The 19,741-nt window shown below is 54.4% G+C and overlaps 7 protein-coding genes across 7 annotated transcripts; 4 read left to right on the top strand and 3 right to left on the bottom strand.

Annotated features, from left to right (window-relative positions):
- Nucleotides 1-586: 586 nt before the first annotated feature.
- GCG54_00013130 (uncharacterized protein) lies at nucleotides 587-1,388 on the bottom strand (the record flags this gene model as incomplete). The annotated part of the gene is made up of 2 exons (XM_045412990.1): nucleotides 587-938; nucleotides 1,000-1,388. The coding sequence occupies 2 exons, from the start codon at nucleotides 1,386-1,388 to the stop codon at nucleotides 587-589; spliced, it is 741 nt and encodes a 246-aa protein (XP_045256771.1).
- An 872-nt stretch (nucleotides 1,389-2,260) lies between these two features.
- GCG54_00013129 (uncharacterized protein) lies at nucleotides 2,261-3,050 on the bottom strand (the record flags this gene model as incomplete). Its single annotated transcript, XM_045412989.1, has 2 exons — nucleotides 2,261-2,880; nucleotides 2,957-3,050. 2 exons carry the CDS (start codon nucleotides 3,048-3,050, stop codon nucleotides 2,261-2,263), a joined length of 714 nt encoding a protein of 237 aa, XP_045256770.1.
- Nucleotides 3,051-3,784: 734 nt separating this feature from the next.
- Nucleotides 3,785-5,111, bottom strand: GCG54_00013128 (3-phenylpropionate/cinnamic acid dioxygenase subunit alpha; the record flags this gene model as incomplete). The annotated part of the gene is made up of 2 exons (XM_045412988.1): nucleotides 3,785-4,235; nucleotides 4,288-5,111. 2 exons carry the CDS (start codon nucleotides 5,109-5,111, stop codon nucleotides 3,785-3,787), a joined length of 1,275 nt encoding a protein of 424 aa, XP_045256769.1.
- A 1,942-nt stretch (nucleotides 5,112-7,053) lies between these two features.
- GCG54_00013127 (L-pipecolate oxidase) lies at nucleotides 7,054-8,480 on the top strand (the record flags this gene model as incomplete). The annotated part of the gene is made up of 3 exons (XM_045412987.1): nucleotides 7,054-7,861; nucleotides 7,924-8,167; nucleotides 8,216-8,480. The coding sequence occupies 3 exons, from the start codon at nucleotides 7,054-7,056 to the stop codon at nucleotides 8,478-8,480; spliced, it is 1,317 nt and encodes a 438-aa protein (XP_045256768.1).
- Nucleotides 8,481-8,913: 433 nt separating this feature from the next.
- GCG54_00013126 (uncharacterized protein) lies at nucleotides 8,914-11,347 on the top strand (the record flags this gene model as incomplete). Its single annotated transcript, XM_045412986.1, has 4 exons — nucleotides 8,914-9,181; nucleotides 9,247-9,780; nucleotides 9,832-10,736; nucleotides 10,790-11,347. Coding segments are annotated over 4 exons (2,265 nt in total), but the record flags the coding sequence as incomplete, so codon positions are not given.
- Nucleotides 11,348-13,026: 1,679 nt separating this feature from the next.
- On the top strand, nucleotides 13,027-15,525 carry GCG54_00013125 (Dimethylglycine oxidase; the record flags this gene model as incomplete). The annotated part of the gene is made up of 1 exon (XM_045412985.1): nucleotides 13,027-15,525. One exon carries the CDS (start codon nucleotides 13,027-13,029, stop codon nucleotides 15,523-15,525), a length of 2,499 nt encoding a protein of 832 aa, XP_045256766.1.
- A 2,213-nt stretch (nucleotides 15,526-17,738) lies between these two features.
- On the top strand, nucleotides 17,739-19,620 carry GCG54_00013124 (Bilirubin oxidase; the record flags this gene model as incomplete). The annotated part of the gene is made up of 4 exons (XM_045412984.1): nucleotides 17,739-17,875; nucleotides 17,929-18,154; nucleotides 18,210-18,329; nucleotides 18,379-19,620. 4 exons carry the CDS (start codon nucleotides 17,739-17,741, stop codon nucleotides 19,618-19,620), a joined length of 1,725 nt encoding a protein of 574 aa, XP_045256765.1.
- Between the last annotated feature and the right edge of the window lie 121 nt (nucleotides 19,621-19,741).

Below are 19,741 nucleotides of genomic sequence, written 5' to 3'. Positions count from 1 at the left end.
GCGGACGGGATCCCGAGTTTTCCAATGGGTATGGTCGTATGTGGTGGATGTCGACGGCCGAGACGTCCATGAAGCTATCGTGACGGTCTGCCAAGACAACGTGTCCCATCCACAAGTCTTGGCCACGCGAATCGACCAAAAGAATGTTGAACACGAAACATAAGCCTGTTTGTTAGCTAAGTTCTACAACCTTAGGTCAAAGTGGGCGTTCCTGTTCACACATGAGGGTTCACTAATTTCAGGCTAATCACGCGGGCAGGCATGTCGGATGCGTAGTGATCAAAAAGCTCGATGGCGCCCTATCCCTTACGAAGATTTTCATGACAATTGCCAAAGCATTTGAAGCTTTGGTCCGCTGTTAATATCCCCAGTGCAGTGAAAGCCCGGCACCCGTCATTCCCAAAGAGGCCTGTCCCGACAGACGAACACCTATACTCGTGTCATGCGGCAGGCTGCCGGTCGCAACATGAATGAGCCCTAGCTGGTTTGAAGCGAAGTCATAAAGTATATGTGTAAAGATGTGCTTGGTAGAAGATTAAAGATTAAGTCGTAACATCTTGGCTGGCCGCTCATCAAGGTCGGGCAATTACCACGCCATCAGGCTCGCGAGCAGAACTCCAATGACAATAGCCGCCTTGGAGTTGCCGCTTGACCTCGGCGCGGAGTTCTCGTCGGAGTTCTGGGTGCCGGCGCTTGACTCTTGAGCCGCGGTAGCCGATGTTGTCGGTGTGTAGTCCATAGCGAAACCTTCGATGGGATGGTTGTAGGCCTGGGCTGGGGTCGTAGTCGCGACCCATGCGATGGTGGTGGAGAGCTCAACGGGGTTGTAGACGGTGACGGTGGCGGTCTGGCTGAGGTCGAAGTTGCTGTAGCAGGTTCCGCCGTAGGCAGGACGGTCGCGGTCGGCGGTCTTGGTGGGAGCAGCAAAGGTGAAGCCACTGATTTCACTTTGTTAGCATGCGTGTTCGAATCGATATTCAGGAACGAAATCAGACGTACTCAGCGCAGCAGGCGATGTAGCCGCTTGACCAGGTGCTGCTAACAGTGTTCCATCCGCTGGGGCAGACCAGAGGGCTCATGACGGGTGCCATGGAGCTGGACTTGGACATGACGGAGGAGTATCCGTTGACCCATTCCGTCGGGTAGCATGATGTGATGGTCGAGTTGGGAAGGGGCACAGGCTCGTTGATCCAGATCTTCTCCAGCGCGCCGACAAGCATCGTCAGGTGGTTCTCGGTGCAGTGGGCGGGCGGGGTGAAGGTCGTCGTGAGAGCTACGGTCGTCGCGACCTGCTTGTCGCGAAGCTCGAGACCGGCCGCGGTCGGAATCGGGGTGATCGTCATGGGCGACACGGGCACGGTCGGGGTCGCGAGGACGGCGGCTTCCATTGTGAATGAGGTTTTTGGTTTTTTAGGTTATTAGGTTTTGCGGGTTAAACGAGCGGAAGTCGAGTGATGATATCGATGGTCGAGCTGATCGTCGCTGGTTTAAACTTAAAAGAGTGGAAGGCAGTTGATCAAAGGAATGACTTGCAGAAACGCAGAAAAGACCAAGGCGGCGACAAGAAAGAGTCAAGAAACGGGAGACATGGATGGCATGGTAAACACTCAGGAGTTTTAATAATCGAAAATCTTGCTTGGAAACAGCAGGCCTCTCTGCCCGCTTTGGCTACTACTCCGTTTCATTTAGATCGCCACATAAGTGGTCCAGAGGCCCGCTGCTGTCGCCGGAATGCACCCGCGAACTTGGAATTCGTGATATTCCCGTCCGGAGTTGCATGCAAAGCTGCGGGGATGGGCCCACCACACAGCCATCGAGGCTTCTGGCCACTCGCGGCCGTTTGCTTCGAGGTCAAACTTCGAGCTCAGCTTCCTTCACCTCGAGAAAACACGAAAGAAATTGCTTTTTGTGAGACATTTGTTTGCCGTTGAGCCAGTGCTCGGCAAGAGGCCGTTGGCCTAAGCGAAATATGGAAATGTCGCTTTCAAGCTACTGTTGGTGTTGCGTAACACCGCGTGGAGACGCCAGGGATCCCACGACTCGACAATTGGTCCTTGGAAGCCCCCCTGACGGCCGCAACGGCATTTCATCAATGTTGCAGTAGCGCTAAAAAGGGGGCACTGGGGTTTCTGTGGGCGCCCGGTGTCGACACTGCCCAGTGATGAACAAGATCATGTGGACAATGACCGGGAGAGGCATTCATGTCGGAGGATCAATGGAATATAGTCGGACTCTTCCCGCAATCATTCTCATGCCGTCTTCAGATGAACCTCTTCTGCACGGCCTCTCTGATAGCTCTGTGCCAAATGATTGCCATCTTCCCGTATCCCTTATCGTTTGGGTGCGTTCCATCGACCAACTCATCGAGCCTAGGTCCGTCTGAACCGTGCATATCCGCTAAGACTAGCCTCCGGTGCTCCGAAATTTTCTGCTGGGCTAGAATCTGGAATCGATCGTTCGCTTTGAGGATTCGCCTCTCTGTTCTTTCGTCCGCGTTGACAAGTAGAGTTGACAGGATGATCGTTGCTCGCGGAGCCGCTGCCCATAAATAGTCCATTAGGCGGTCCATTCGATCTCCGATTCGATCAACCTCAAAGTCTTGCAGGCAGTCGTTGGATCCAGCATTGACCGTGAAGACGTTTGGCATGTGCACCGGCACGGATTTCCTGGCTTTCTGATCGATCTGGTCGACGCGGAACCCACGCCATCCCTCGTGAGCACTGCCCAGCGCCCCCACTTTCCGGGAACCAACCATGTCAACCTTGAATCCGTCAGCCATCAGCAGTTCTCGGAGTTTGCACCGGTATCCTTGGCCGAAGGTCACGGAGCCGCCCAAAGGCATCAGCCGCAATTTGGTTCCGCGTGGAACGTGTCGGGAAGCTTTTGAGATTCTTTGCGTCAGAAAATCATCAATCAGTCCCAGCGCGCAAGTCTGTATGTCGTGTGAATCGCTCACCTGTGCCACAACGCCGAACGCTCCATGCAAATATTCGTCTTGCAGCCTGGAGAGATGCTGGACCTCGGAAGGCAGTAGGATGCTGAGTCGTCATCATCGCAGCACCGAGGACGGAGAAAGGTCTAGAACAAAGGTGGCTGAAGCGTAACACTTTCGTCGTCGGCTCCCAGCAAAAGTCCGTGATTCGTGTCCACAGGATGGTGGTATTGAAGAAACTTCATGTTTCAAGCTGGAGAACTCAATTGAAAGCACGAGCCACCGTCAACAAAGTAATGGCTCTGAAGACGACAAGGATGGAGTTGGCGCTGATTGAAGATGATTTACCTCGGCTGGCCCTTCTTCAGAAATGAGGGAGGTTTAGCGACGAAAGACAGCGTCGCCCTGGGAATGATGATTTATCTACTGCGGTGAGGTTGCAATATCCCGATATTATCAGATCACGGGCCACGAGTTGACGAAAGCGTGTATTGTATTTTTTCGGCGAAAAGACTCAACGCCGAGCAAACCACACTTCTCATTGGCCTACGGCGGCATGTGCTCATTGACTTCGTCCTCGGGTAGATCATTCTTTACCCTTGTTCAACGTTCGTGTCATTCCCGACTTCTCAATACCATTTCTGAACTTTTAAAATAAGACAAATCAACATTCATGGGCTGGTAGAGCCAAGTTATCGTCAGAAACGGTTGTATTCGACCAAGTGATGGTCCCCTCATGAAGTTCCAAAACAACAATATCGCCTATGTAATCAATCATAACATGCCATGCTATCCTATGCCTCATAAAATGCCCACATCTCTAATCATTCTAAACATCCCATTCATCCCACGTTAGAAGGCAATCGCCTCGTCCAAGCATAGCGGTTTCTTCTCCTCCATTTTGCTCTTGTTCCTGCAGCAGTCGACAGCCGAGCAGAAGTTGGTATCTTCTTGGCTTGCTGTGGCGGTCTTGGGAACTTGTTGTTGGGCGGGCCAGATCTGGGCGCCGAGTGCCTGCTCTTTCTTGAAGTGTGCTGTGAGGTTCTCGCGGACCTTTGACTGGAAGAAAAGAGGGCCTTTCTCCATGGTCGGATGCATCTCGCCATTGACAAACACGCCAGCGTTGATGTTCTTCTGGGCATTGTCGCAAAGGTACTTGTCCTCGGACATGATGCGCTTGTACATGTCGCTGATGACGGTGAAGTCCTCGTCGCTGGAGTTCTTATTGCGGAAAACCTCATATCTCATAGCTGACTTGCCAGGTCCGCTTGGGACGAAGCGCTGAATGAAAAAGAAGTGAGGGCTGTGGGTCTGTTAGCTTCTGCAGCTGCACCTTGATACCGTGGTGTACTTACGAGACGTTCATGGAAGCATTGGGCCAGAAGTAGGTGGCAGCAACACGGAAGCCCTTCTCGATTTGCTCTGCTGTGGGCTGGCCGAAGTGCTGGATGTACGCGTCCTTGGTGTTGACGTAGTAAGAGTTGAGGTCGGCAATGGATGGAATGTCGGGGTGGGCCACCTTGCAGTGGTAACACTCGTTGTAGTTGTCTGCAAGGATCTTCCAGTTGTAGTCGCCCTCCATCTCCCACTGGTGGTCAAAGACGTAGTCGTCGAAGTTGTAGTGCTGGAATCTCTCCTGCTCATCGATGCCGTAGAAGTCGTCGTTCCAAGCAACCTCGGGCTGCTCGTTGGCGTCGAGGTTCACCCAGACGAAGCCATTGCGGTCAATGTGAACATGGATAGGGAAGAGACCGTTCTTGGACTTGTCGAAGCCATCAAGGTCTTGGTAACCAGGGGCCTTGGCCAGGTTGCCGCTGAGGCCGTATGACCAGCCATGGTACTTGCAAGAGAACATGAAGCTGTTGCCGCCATCTTCGGTTACAACAGGGAAGGCGCGGTGCCTACAGATGTTGTGGAACGCATTGATCTTGCCCTTGCGGTCCTGAACAATGATGAAGGAGTAGCCGGCAACGTTGTACTTGATCCAGTCTCCCGGCTTAGGGACTCTGGCCTTGTGGGTAATGAGGAGCCATTTCCTGGAGAAGATGGCACGACGCTCAAGCTCGTACATCTCCTGGGATGTGTACCAGGAAGCGGGAAGGGCCCTGACGGCGTTCTTCTCATCCTGGGCAGGTGCAGCAGCCCCACCGAATCCGATGTAGTTCTTCAGGAATGACATTGTAAGTGTCGATTTGTGTGAAAGAGTAAATCAGGTGACTCTGATAAGCAGGATAGAAGGAATTAGGAGCTGCGAACTTCAGATGATGAAGCTGCTAGTATTGTAAACTCTGCTTTGTATTGTTTTGCTGGTTATCAATCTCATCCATCTCGGAGACGATGGTCCTTCTATATAGTCAAGATAAGCACGCCCGTCGAGAGTCATTGTCTCACCCCTTATCCATCCAAACTCTGACTCTCGCACCGTCGCCGCCGCCCCCGGACCACCACCGATCACTTGGGCGCGGTATTCAGTTTCGCTACACCGAAGGGGGCTATCACGATTTGGAGGCTGAATGCTATCGAGTGGCTGACTCCACGGTGCTGAAGCCGATCACATGACCGGCCACCCTGTTCGTCTTGGCCGCTTTTGCTTATCGGACGCCCTGGGCGCGGAGGCGTGCGGAGGCGTGCGGAGACACCAGTCCGGTCCGGGCGGCGCTGGAGCGCTTGGATGGCGTTCTGTTTACCCCAGAAAATCCTACACGATCATCACTTGATCTGGTCATCACTGTCTGAAGCTGTCCAATGCATGTGGCGCACATACCTTGAGCCCGAACTAGCGTCAAATATTACCTAATTTGGTGATGATTCTCGACTCTTCCGTTCACCGGCGCATACACCTTGCAGTGACGTGTGACAACGCCAATGGTTTCTTGAGATCATCGTGACATTATCTTGTCCACTCGATTTCGAGATGAAGTTTCGAAAGGCTGTCGCGTTGTCGGGAAAGAAACTCCAGACCGCGCAGCGTTGGACCAGGTCTTCATGCACGTGTGGAGGTTGCTCGTTGACGATGAGTCAAGCTCCAGCTCCATGTCGGTTCCTGGGGCCATGGGTTGGCCGTTGGACGGGCCAGCACTAGAATTGCCGCCGGTGTTCACGGTCTGGTTCGCGACATCACGGACGGTGACTTTTCTGGGTTTTGGTGTTTGGACGGCTCCCACTCCACAACGCTTATCGAAAGGACCCCTTGCACTTGGCAGCAGTTGGGAAACTCTCCTATCAACTGCGACCGAGCCAAACATGCTGCGAGGGATTGCTATTATTGGATAGCTAGATAACTATGTTCCGCCCATTGGTCGCACTGGTTCGCGCCACACTTGCTTACCAGCGTCTTATCGACCTGGCTGGGCTTGACGGTTGTCGCCATTCGTCAACCGTCAGTCACCGCCCAAGACCTATTGAACGATAACGGCGATCTCTTCCGTTGAGGTTGCATCCATGTCCATGGAAGAAGCTGTCACACCGGCACACGGCACACCAGGCACATTAGGGGTCCTATCTGTTCTAGAACACGCGGCCAGGCGTGGCCCGTCTCGTGCTGCATGGCAAAAAGGTTAATGGCATTGGGTACAGGGGAGGAATTGAAGACTATCTGATACGTGGCATGGGTCCATTCTTATCACGATTCAGCTCTCGGGGTGGGGTTCCCTGTGCAGGGCTCCGATGTTTGGGCACCAAGATTCAGGACGAAACAGTTCAGCCTTTGTCTGATATCGTTATCGAAGCGCCAGTTTGTTTTTAGAGTCTCCGAGCAACTCGTTTGCCCGGTTCACTGTCGCGTGCCCTTAGAAAGAGGAAGAACACCCATCTAGATGGCTTCGGGCGTCACGTGATCGGCGGCGCGCGGAAGAGCAGCCGACATCGGGACCCTTTCCGGGGCGTTTGCCATACTTGTACGCGGGGAACCACCCACGATGCACCGATGAGAAGGCCATCGTGTCCGTTCCGTCCACGAGAAGATACGAGATCATCGGTGCATCATTTGAACTTATCTTCTGCCGTCTCCCATTACCGTCTCGTCGACTTGCTGCCGCCGAGACCGTCTCTGCTCAGTTGCGAAGAAACCCTCCTCTAAATCCTTTCCCTCCTTCCACCAATCACCTCCCCCTCTGCACATCATGTCCTCAGACAAACCATCATATCTCATTGTTGGCGCGGGTGTGTTTGGCGTATCAACCGCCTATCACCTTATCCAGAAGTACCCAGATGCATCGGTCACCCTGGTCGACAGGGATGCGTTTGACGCCGATGAGCGTGTGGCCGCTTCCTGGGACTGGAACAAGGTGGTCCGCGCTGACTACGACGATTTTGTTTACTGCAAACTAGCTTTGGAGGCACAAGACATTTTCAAAAATGACCCCCTCTGGAAGCCCTATTTTCACCAGACGGGTGTCTACTGGATCTGCCGTAGCGATTACGCTCAAAATGTCATCAGCCACCACCACAAGCTTGGTCGCAAAGATGATATTATTGCGCTTCCCATTGCTGAGGCCAAGAAGCTTTATGGTGGCCTTTTTGAGGACGCCGACTACACCGGTGCCAAAGAGGTGCTGGTGAACCGCGCAAGCGGCTGGGCTGCGGCGGGAGACGCTCTCAGGGCTGTCACCCGCAAATCCATCGAGTTGGGCGTCAAATATGTGGTTGCTGAAACTGCATCTCTGAACTTCGACAGCAAGGGAACTTGCACAGGACTTACAACAGCAGACGGCCAGTCGTTGTCGGCCTCGCACGTGATTCTCTGCACTGGAGCGTACACCGCAAAGTTGCTAGAGTTGAGCGCAGCCAAAAGTGGCAACGCTGCCTTGTCATCAGGAGACAGAATTTTAGCAGCAGGCATCACAACGGGGATGGCGCAGCTGGAGGAGGAGGAGTACAAAAAGTACAAAGACATGCCCGTTGGATTTCAGGGGTACACGGCGGTCCACGGTAAGCTAACCGCTCTCTCAACATGCCTTGCGACTGAGCCGACCACTTAACCGCTGCCACAGGTAAGCCTTTCATTGGCAGCATTCCGCCGACGGCGGACAAGGAGCTCAAGTGGTGGGGAGCTAAGATCTTCTCGAACACACGGGAAGTGTTGCCTGGGCGCAAGGTGTCGGCGCCGCCACCCGCAAAGGACTATGCCCAATGGCAGGTTTCGCGACAACTCAAGCAAGACATCATTGACCAGCGGAACTTGTGGTATGGTAAGAAGAGCGAGGGCTGGAATATGACCAAGCACCGCATCTGCTGGTAAGTTAAACATTTCGACTGAGGCGCCACTGGCTGACACGCGAGAAGGGATGCTTTCACAACCAGCTCGGACTTTATCATCTCGCCTCACTCAGCTGCCAAGGGCCTGTATGTGGCAACTTGTGGCTCTTTCCACGGCTACAAGTTCTTCCCTGTGCTTGGCAAGTATGTGACCCAGATGCTTGAGGGCACTCTGGAACCGGAGCTCGAGGGACGATGGGCGTGGGACAGGGAACGTCCGGACTCTTCGGACAACTGCGAGTATCCCAATTCAGAGATGAACGATCTCTTGGACACAGTGTCAAAGTTATAGACCATCGCGAAAACGAAGGCTTTGCGGCGGCGTTGGTAAGATATAGAAAGGGTGCGCACCACCGTAGTCTAATCTAGGTATGACTGATGATAGAGTCATGAAATGAGAACAAGGAACCTAACTCACAGACGCATGTTCACGGATCAGCTAGTGTTCCATTACGTAACGGACACGTGACCCGGATTGGTCCTATCTCCGTCATGCTTAGTGTGGCACTTGCCGTTTCTTATCGCATGGCCAGCCTTGTACCCAGATGTATAGGGAAAGGTGTATGGGAAGGGGTGTGAGGGGTGAGGAGGGGGGTTCCTCCACCCATTGGAGCGCCATGCATGCGGGGTTTGTGGCAAGGGATCAACTATTTAGTTGGAAGCACATACCTTCCAGGGTTGCTCAGTGACTTCACGTCGTCTTTTCCGGCTGAGAACCCTCCCAGTGCCGATATGCCGCCGCCAGAGGAGGGCACCAGTTCCATCAGTTCTCGGGGGAGACGACGCTCACACCATGCTTGCCTCACTTGCAGGTCTGTTATCATGATTGTGTGCCCTTTTGGGCTTATCGCACGGGCGGACCGGCGCTGATACGGCTGATGCAGACGGAAGAAGACGCGATGTCCCGGGGAGAAGCCGGCCTGCTCAAGCTGCGTCCGGCTTCAGCAGTCATGCTCTTATCCCGCGATGAGGCCGTCCCAGAGCGGGCGATCGGTACGTCGATGAGATGCCGCTCACACACTCCAAAGTTCGCGCGTCTTAACCGTTGCTAGGATGAGAGACTGCAACACCTGGAAGAGAAATTGGATCTCCTTCTCAGTGGAGGCGGCTTGTATTGCGACACCGCACGCGAAATGAAACGTTCAGACGATCTGACCGGGTTCCTAGGATGAACCAGCGCCCGCGACAACGACAGCAATCACTCGAGGCGGCCACCGACACGTCAGAGAAGTCTTACTCGGCAACCCCTCCAGGGCGCAAGCAGAGCGTCAGCTATCCGTCTGACAATTCGTCAACGGCGGTCGTGTTCGACCCCGATGACATGGAGACGGGTCTTGACCTGTACTTCAAGTATTGTCACAGACAGCCGATCTGGTGCTTTGAGCGTGAGGAGGTTGGAGACTACAGGACTCTCCCGGAAGACCTCGCCAGCAGCATCCTCGCCTTGACCTCACGATTCTCCGATAAGCGCGACCACTTGCAACTGTACAGTAATAACGCAAAGACTTTGATCATGCTGAGGATAGCAAACGGCACAGTAGACCTCACAACCATCGAGAGCCTTTGTCTTCTTTCTTATTCATCATTCATAGGTATGTTCATGCTTGGCTGACGTGATATGTGCTCGTTCCTAACTGGTACAGACGGAAACGTCCACCTTGGCCAATTTCACCTCGGCCTATCTCTTCAGCTCTGTCGATCTGCTATGCTTGACATAGAATCGGTGTACCTTTTGGATGATCCGACAACAGATCGCAAGAAGCGACTTTTCTGGAGTCTTCAGTTGCTGGAGCAATCGTACGGCCGGCAAGATGGTCTCCTCAGTGTGCCAACGGACATATGGCGACCGGCGTACTCCACGGGAGGCGTCAACCACACGGACGGAGAAACTAAAGCGCCACCGCTACCCCGAGACAATCTCGGAACGTCAACACCAAGTGAGCCTGGAATCTGGAACACGAGTGTCCGTCTGGGATGGGTTTGGAGCCAGGTCAGGAAATACGTGTCCGACTGCTCCCATAACATCCTGAAGGAGCCATGGCGTCATGACTCCATGTACGCCAAGGTTCTCTCTGACTTTATGGAGACTGAGAACCGCATCCCCATGTGCCACCGCTACGATTCGGTCAAATTCTACGAACGCAAGATCGACGAGTTGAAGGTGAACCGGGACTACTGGGCCTGCTGGTTGAAAGAACAGTTTACATACCACGCAATCCCTACCGTCTTGAATCATCCGTTTCTCTACATTGTCGGAGCACAGCACAATCCCAATCTGGGAATCCCTAATACGTTTTGGAGGAGATCATCTGAGCAGGCCCTTCTTCACGCCACTTGGATCGTTCGCATGATAGACATGGTTGTGGACAAGCAGGTGCCGCTGGTAGATCCATTCTTTGGACATGTTGCGGCGATTGCAGCCACAGTACATCTGTATTACTGTTGTGCTGCAGCTGCGAGGTTGAAGCACAAGTCCAACACCGACTTCGCCAAGTGCAGGAGGTTTTTGAAGAGTTTCATACCTTGTTCCGCTGCTTGCGATGCCTTGGTAAGTTTTCCCAGTCAATGAAAGCCGCAGATGCAACGACTAACATGTAGAAGGATCGCAACCTGGACAGAATGACGCGCATTGCCGCCGGCTCAGAGGGCATGGACGTTGAAGACTGGATGCCCTCAAAGATCTACCTCAGCGTCCCGCTCATGTGGGAGATTTTGCAATTCAACTCGACAACAGACTCGCAAGAAATTCCCACCGCGGGGCTCCTGGACGCTTCTCTCACACCGGCCCTGCCACCAGTTGACACTAGTGAGAACTCAACGCTGGAGATCATTGTGGCAACATCCCCCGAAATCACAATCAACACTGCAGATGGAGGCCAAGAAGCGCCCACCTTGTCTTACAAACCGAGCCACAACAACAACAAATTCAATAACAACAAGCACAACGTGTCTTCGTCCAGCTCTTCCTCCCGGCAAAACGTCTTTGACACGCCCACCGTCGAGCAGATTGACAGCCTTACCTTCAACACCACACCATGGCTGTACGCAGACTCTTCTCAACTCATCAACATTGGAGAACTGCCTGATCTCCAGTCGGAGCCCGGGAATGCGTGGTGGGAAGGTGACAACTTCAACAATATCATGTTTAATCAGTTCTAGCGTTGCATTTTCTTCTGCTTGGGGGCGTTTCGTGTACACAACGGTGTCTTGGTAGAGGACAAGAGGGTAAATTGGGGATTGCTTACATGCTTGCCTGTTTTGCATGCCGGTGTTCGGGGTTACGTGACGGCCGACATGAACAAGATGCTCAAGTTCCACTGCAGTTTTCCGATCATATCTTGGCGACGGTGGACTGCTCCGCATGTGATAGAGACATGGTTTGGAAAAAGGTTGGCTCCAGGACCCGCTGCGAAACGTCTTGAAGACTGTGTTGCATCATGTCGCCATTGGATCGTCAGGGCGGAGTATCCATTAGGCAATATAATGATGATTCCCTCACCGAGGGGAACCCACCTACTGCACAGAATGCCCGTTACGGAACGGCGCGCCTCTTGTGAGTCCAGACTCAGGGTGGATCATGCGGAGTGAACAGGGATCACCCCGTACAGCCTGGTATCTGCAACTGAGGTGTCACTGTCGGACTCTTGGCCCATTGGGGCTAAGCCGGGGTCGGACGTGGCTGAGAAATGGACTCTGAGTGATAGGGCCAGGAGTGAGGCGTCTGGGTTGCTCGAGCGGCTTAACGGCAGTTGGGAGTTAGTGAGAACGGGTGTTCGTCTCGTTCCCCCATGACCGGCCATCCATCCTCTCTAACCACTTGTTTCTCTTCTGCGCCGGCTAGCTTCGCTTCCTCCTACCTTAGCCTCCTCTTGACAATTCAGGGTCCGCACTTGTTTGCGCTCACCGCCAACACTTTCCCTTATCTGATCGTCTCTTCTTGGTGTCCTCGTGTCATGGCGTTCCCACCTTATGATAAACATCATGAAGGAGGTGGTTGGCTGGGGTGTGAGACGGTCGGTACGGCATCCTGGTTCATCACATCAGTAATTATGGTGGTCTGGTTGGATCGCGGATCAATCGGACTCATCCAGCGTGTCAGCGGCATCATGATGTTTCCCAATTCCGACAACGGAGGTTGGTTGACGAGAATGTGATCTCGATGTGTGGGTATGTGGAAGAAGCATAAGCCGGGAATCGGGAGGGGGCTCAGCAGCCCCACGTTATCATCACTCCACAGCGAGGGGCCGCTACTGCATAATATGTACTGCATCAACCCGAAGAAGAATGCTTGATAAGTGCCCAACGAATGCTTGGAACCGGGTGATCTGGGAGGGGATCGTCTTGCTCATCCCGCCAGCCATTGCCCGCTCTCCGCTCGCCGAACCCGGGGGTATGGTAAACAGATGTCGCGGTACCGGGGCTATCCGGGCTATCTTTGTTTGCGAAAAATGACCGTATCACGGCCGAATCGGGTGTGTATGAAGTTTACGTGGCGATGAGGTGGTGGTATTGAAGGTGCGCAGTCTTGGCCACGCGCGTCGAGACCGGTCGGCATCGGTTTCCTTATGCCGATCATGTGACCGCTCCAAGTCAAGTTGACCGGGATACGTCTTGAAGTTACTATCAATAGCCGGGTTAGTTTCTAGTACCTTATCGGAACATGATGCAAACTAGTCTGATGCGGGGTTTGGAGACAGAGCTGTGGTGAGCTCTACCTGGTTGTTATAAGTCATCGTGCAACTTGTAGAGTATGTAGTGCATTGAAGAAGAAAAGCCTTCCATCGTTCTTCACACAATCTTCAATCGGCATCGTGATACTTCACTCATACGTGCCGACCATGGCTTCATCACAGCGCGTCGTTATCATCGGAGCCGGCATCGTTGGCACCAACATCGCCGACGAGCTGGTCTCGCGCGGATGGAGCAATATCACCGTGGTCGAGCAGGGGCCGCTGGACATGCCAGGGGGCTCAACATCCCACGCCCCCGGCCTCGTATTTCAGACCAACGGCTCCAAAACCTTGAGTTATTTCGCCAAGTACACGGTGGAAAAGCTGCTATCAATCGAGTGCTTCAACCAGGTGGGCGGCCTGGAAGTGGCAGAAACCCCAGAGAGACTCGAGGATCTCAAGCGGAAACACGGCTACGCCTCGTCATGGGGCATTGAGGCACACCTCCTTAGCGCCAATGAGTGCCAGCAGATCTATCCACTTTTGAACAAAGACATCGTCCTCGGCGGCCTGCACATTCCAACCGACGGCTTAGCCCTGGCCGCCCGCGCAGTCCAGCTGCTGATTGAGCGCACCCGGAAGGCCGGCGTTCGGTACCTCGACCGGACCCCAGTCACCGGCATTGAGCAGAAGGACGGCCATGTCACCGGTGTCACCACCAAGAACGGCACGATCCCCGCCGATATCGTTCTGTCGTGTGCTGGCTTCTGGGGAGTCGAGGTAGGAGCCATGATTGGCCTGCCCATCCCTCTGCTGCCCGTCGGCCACCAATACGCAAAGACGACCCCTGTCCCCGCGCAGAAGGGGAAGAACTCAGAGCCCAACGGAGCCAGATTACCAATCTTGCGACACCAGGACCGCGATCTTTACTATCGTGAACATGGCGACTCATACGGCATCGGCTTTTACGGCCACCGTCCTCTGCCCGTGGTCGCCGCTTCACTGGGCGAGACGCCTCAGCACGTTAACGATGACAACATGCCTTCGCGCATGGATTTCACACCCGAGGACTTCAAGCCGGCATGGGACTTGACCAAGAAGATCCTTCCTGCTCTAGGCGAGACGGAGATCGCTTACGGTTTCAACGGCATCATGTCCTTCACTCCCGACGGCGGACCTCTTGTCGGAAGAGCCCCTAACCTTGAAGGCTTCTGGGTAGCAGAGGCAGTCTGGGTGACACATTCGGCTGGTGTCGCACGCGCAGTTGCCCAGCTTCTCACCACGGGCAGGGCAGAAATCGACCTGTCCGAGTGCGACATCTCCCGCTTCGAGCAGGTTCAACTTACACCCGCCTACGTCAACGAGACGTGCCAACAAAACTTTGTCGAAGTCTACGACGTCCTGCATCCCCTTCAACCAAAAGAGTCCCCGCGTAACCTGCGCGTCAGTCCTTTCCACGCCCGCCAGCGCGAGCTTGGTGCCTATTTCCTCGAAGCCGGCGGTTGGGAACGCCCGCAGTGGTTCGAGTCAAACGCCGGTCTCGTCAAGCAGTTGCCGGACAAGTGGAAGCCGAGGGAGCGCGATGCGTGGTCTGCGCGCTACTACTCTCCGATCGCCGCCGCCGAAGCGTGGAAGACGCGCACGGCGGCTGCGATGTACGACTTGACGCCCATCCGCCGTGTGGAAGTCTCGGGCCCTGGCGCTGTCGATCTGCTTCAGCGCGTGACGACGAGCGATGTCTCCAAGAAGCCGGGGAGCGTCACTTTTACGCTACTTCTCGACGAGCAGGGCGGTGTGCAGAGCGATATTTTCGTAGCACGTCTGCTCGAGGATGTGTTCCAACTTGCTGTAAACGGGCCCATTGACCAAGCATACCTGGCGAGGGAAGCTCGTCTGCAGGCCAAGAAGAACCCGAGCAAGTGGGCTCAAGTGAGAGATGTCACCGGAGGAACATGCGGCATCGGACTCTGGGGTCCTCGCTCCGCGGACATCGTGGCTGCCATCAGCTCAGACGACTTCACCAACAAGGCGCTGCCGGATTCCCACGTCAAGGCCGCCATCATTGCGGGTATCCCGGTGCTGGCGATTAGACTGTCCTTCGTCGGAGAGTCAGGATGGGAGATTTACACGAGCGCCGAGAATGGCCAGCGTCTCTGGGATGCCCTTTGGCAAGCTGGCCGACCGCATGGTGTTATCGCGGCTGGCCGAAGTGCGTTCAATGCTCTGCGGCTTGAGACAGGGTTCCGGAGTTACGGCTCCGATGTCACGACGGAGAACAACCCGTTCGAGGCAGGACTCGCTTTTGCCATTGACACGAACAAGCAGGGCTATATCGGCCATGCTGCTGTTAAGAAGCTGTCTCAATCGGCGCCGGCAAGGAGACTACGCTGTCTCACAGTTGATGACGGTCAGTCTATTGTGCTTGGAAAGGAACCGGTGTTTCTGGATGGCAAGGCAGTCGGTTATGTGACCAATGCGGCGTTTGGGTATACAATCGGCAAGCCTATTGCCTACAGCTATCTACCAAGTACGGTTAAGGAGGGAGACGGAGTTGAGATTGAGTACTTTGGGCGCCGGATCAAGGCAACTGTGACGGCAGAGCCTCTGTATCAGCTGGCTTCGGGCGTTAATGATGGATCAAAGGTGGCAATTAGGTCTCGTCTGTAATTACTTTAGCATTGCGGTTGGTTTAATAATGATTGATGACATGAAGTTGTACATTTCTAGAGTTATCGCTTGCCCGGGTGTATGATACAGAGAGTATGGATATATGGCTATGCTTCTGAACCTCTAGTTGCGCCTCATTGGCTTCCATTCCTCAATACTATGATCACAACATTTCCGTAAATGAGCACGCAATCGCCATGACTCAGCATTTGAACATGATTCTTCAGTCGGTTGCCCACACCCGGGCGTCTGCAATCATGACCTTGTACAATGTCTTGCTGATTCTACCCCAAATCTGAGCAAAGGTGCAACGGCTATCAGCCCCGCCAATAATTAATTGCGCCAGGGGGAGGCCCAGCCAAATTGTACCCGAAAGAAGGTTGCAGATCTACCGAACCTGGTTCCGACTGTACTAGAACCTTTCGTGAGACCTGTGAGAGGGGTCCAGCAAATATTTTCTGTCACAAGCTGACTGCCACTTTGTAGACAGCAGAGAAGGTGTTCACGAGGACTGCCAGTGACCCCGAAACAGGGGTTCCCTGGTATTGTAGCGTCAAACTTTCTGGTTGATGATTTCACTCAGAGTCTATGGTGAATACCGAGGCACTGACAGTAATCTGACGGACTACCATAAGCATCGGGTACTGCCGAAGGCTCTACCCTTGCCCACGCCCGTTCATGATATTTCCTGACACTGGTTACTCCGAACTATCTTCTAATTCGACGGGAAGCAATTGACAAGCATTCGCGTCTGCGCCGACTACAAGGAACAGGGTTGAGTACAGAAAGCTGCAAGATGTAGCCTGTACTGGCAGTTCCATGTCACACAGCTGGACAGCGCTACGCTTTTGCCGAGCCAACTTTATGATTAGCAATTCGTCGTCGTACAATTCTTTTTCTCATAGTCGAAGTAAGCAAATGAGTTGTGACAGAAGAGATCAACTCCGTAACCAAATCGTTACAGCATCCGCGGAGCATTGCGGCACTGGAGTTGTTAAATGAACTAGACTGCTGGAGTCGACAAACATAAACTATCAATGCGTCAGTATACTACGTTTGGTTTTCCGCATCTCATTCAAATTTATAGTTCTAATTTGATGATCCATACGGTTGGAAATCACTTCTTGTGGGACAACATAACAGCAGAGGCGGCTCTGTTCATGGTGCGGCGTACAGCCATGTTTACCAATTCTCGAGTGATATTATGACCGGCCCATGGAACAAACAATACAGGCAAGCGACATTTATCCAATTACCAATAGAAGGGGAAATGATAACGCAAAAGGAATAGGGCCCCCCTCGATCCCTGCGCTCAGACCTGCAGTCCGAAGTCCAGCTCCGTGGGGGAACAAACGTGCCCCCGGCGGCGCGGCTTGGCAGCCAATGTTGCCACGGCAGCAGCCGGTTGGTTCGTGGCTTTCGAGAAGATGGCCAGCGAAGAAACACTTAAGCACTCGAGCCGCACCTAGATTCTTCCTCCGCATCGACGCAGAGTCCTTGCGCAACTGCGCACCGAACACTTCTCCTGTCCATCCCACGCCGCCTGACAAAATGCCAAGGGTGACGGTGGCTTCACATTCTCAGAAACCTTCCGAGTGATCTGCTTCTAGCGCTGATTATCATGCTTCACTGCCAGAATAAAGCGGCATGCACGGCCTCTGTGCAACGCCAGCTGAACCGACTCCTCGGGTCGCTTGTTTGCCGTGCATCTCTTCGTGCCAAACTTGGCAATTGCTTGACTCGCCGAGAGGTCAAGACTGCCCCTTAACCTCGACGGGGAAGCACAGTTTCTGCAGGAACGGCTGGGTTTAGGATGCGCTGACTGCCAAGGGATCATCCGATCACAGACGACTGCCAACGAAAGCCAACGAAAAGAGCCCATATTTTCTCATCTTGTTGAAAAGCCGTAGTCTGAGCCACCACTCAGAATGTTCTTCGTTTGCATGCACGTTCGGACTGCTGAGGCCGGGAGCACAACAGCAATAGTCTAGACAGACACGCGGCGCCACTCGGGTGATGATTGGTGTTATACGAACTTGCTGAGGATCTGGATGAGGCTCCGCGGGGGAAGGGGGCTCTCGTCAGACGTATATAGATCCGCAATTGCCATCTCTCGTATTACATCTTTTGGTGCTCACCAGTGAAGTTTTGTTTTGTGACAAACAAGGTCCTACTTCTCTCGTCTCTTCGATCTTTACCAAACCCCGTCCAAGATGCTTTTCCGGGCCTCTCACCTTGTGGCCGCGATGGCTCTTTTCGAAGGGTCGTTGGCGAAGGACTGGCTGAGTCCTGAGTACAGGTTCTTTTACCAGTTCCCGTTACCCATCCCGCCGGTGAAGCAGCCCAAGATGTAAGTTTCTGATGAGGTGACAAGTGATGCGGACGAGTTCTGACACTTCGTAGGTCAATCACCAACCCGGTCACCAACAAGCAGATTGACTACTACGAGGTCGACATCGTGCCCTTCAAGCAGCAGGTGTACCCCAATAAGGGACCGGCTGCGCTCGTGGGCTATGACGGCCTTTCACCTGGCCCCACGTTTCTCGTCCCCAGAGGTCGTGAGACGGTTGTGAGATTCACCAACAAAGCCACGCTGCCCAGCGCTGTCCATTTGCATGGATCCCCTTCGGTAGGTTGACCCGATTCAAAGCTGCGCTTCGGCTTTGAGGCTAACATTGCTGAAGAGGGCCCCTTGGGACGGATGGGCCGAGGACAGAATCCAGCCTGGAGAGTACAAGGACTATTACTATCCCAACAGCCAGAGTGCCCGCTTCCTATGGTACCATGACCACGCCATGGACATTGTAAGACTCTCTCAGACTGACCTTGAGCTAAACTAACCCGCCACCACAGACCGCAGTCAACGCCTACTTTGGCCAGGCCGGCGCCTACATCGTTCAAGACCCCGCCGAGGACGCGCTCGGCCTCCCGACAGGCTACGGCGTCAACGACATCCCCCTCGTCCTGTCCTCGAAGCAGTACAACGCCGACGGCTCACTCTTCTCGCCCGCCGGCGAGACCGACAGCCTCTGGGGCGACGTGATCCACGTCAACGGCCAGCCGTGGCCCTTCTTCAAGGTCGAGCCACGCAAGTACCGCCTGCGCTTCCTCAACGCCGCCGTCTCGCGCTCCTTCATCCTCTACTTCCGGCGCCAGACTGGCGGTGCCAATATCCCATTCCAGGTCATCGCTTCGGACGCCGGGCTGCTCACGGGGCCCGTCACGACGAGCACCCTCACTATGTCCATGGCGGAGCGGTGGGAGGTTGTCGTTGACTTTTCCGGGTACGCGGGGCAAAACATCTCGCTGCTGAACCAGAAAGACGTCGGCAAAGACAAGGACTACGGCTTCACAGACCAAGTGATGCGCTTCATCGTGGGCAAAACCGCCGCTGCCGCAGACACATCTCTCGTCCCCGCCAAACTCCGCGACGTGCCCTTCCCGCCGCGGCAGGGCGACGGCGTCGACCGGCGCTTCAAGTTCCACCGGTCCAACGGCGAGTGGCAGATCAACGGCGTCGGCTTCAGCGACGTCGCGAACCGCGTGCTGGCCCGCGTCCCGCGCGGCACCGTCGAGATCTGGGAGTTCGAGAACGGCGGCGGCGGCTGGACACACCCGATCCACGTGCACCTCGTCGACTTCCGTATCCTCAGCCGCACGAAGGCGAAGCGCCCTGTGCTCGCGTACGAGGCTGCTGGGCTGAAGGACGTGGTGTGGCTGGATGCTGGGGAGGTCGTCCGTGTGGAGGCGCACTATGCGCCGTGGGACGGTGTATACATGTTCCACTGCCACAACCTTATTCACGAGGACCACGAGATGATGGCGGCGTTTAATGTGACGGCGCTGGCGGACTTGGGGTATAATGAGACGTCGTTTGCGGACCCGATGGAGGCGAGGTGGAGGGCGGTGCCGGTCTCGGCGGCGGCGTTCCAGGCGGATGCGGTTGTGCAGAAGGTGCAGTCGATGGCGGCGCTGCAGCCGTATAATAATGAGGCGGAGGTGTTGCAGAGGCTGGATCAATATTGGGCTGCGCGTGGTGGTGTGAAGATGAGGCGTGGCAAGAGGATGGCGCAGGTTGACGAGATTGAGGGGTGAAATGTTGACATGGTAGGGGATGTAAGATTTTGTAAGACTACGGTGATGGCATCTTCATTTATACATATTACAACGAGTGTATTCTAGATTTCTTAAAGCATTTGCACTAGAACGACGAAGC

This window comes from Colletotrichum gloeosporioides (assembly GCF_011800055.1).
Source record: "Colletotrichum gloeosporioides strain Lc1 chromosome Unknown consensus_112, whole genome shotgun sequence".
Lineage (NCBI taxonomy): Eukaryota > Fungi > Ascomycota > Sordariomycetes > Glomerellales > Glomerellaceae > Colletotrichum > Colletotrichum gloeosporioides.
This window is presented reverse-complemented; position numbering and strand designations above follow the sequence as displayed.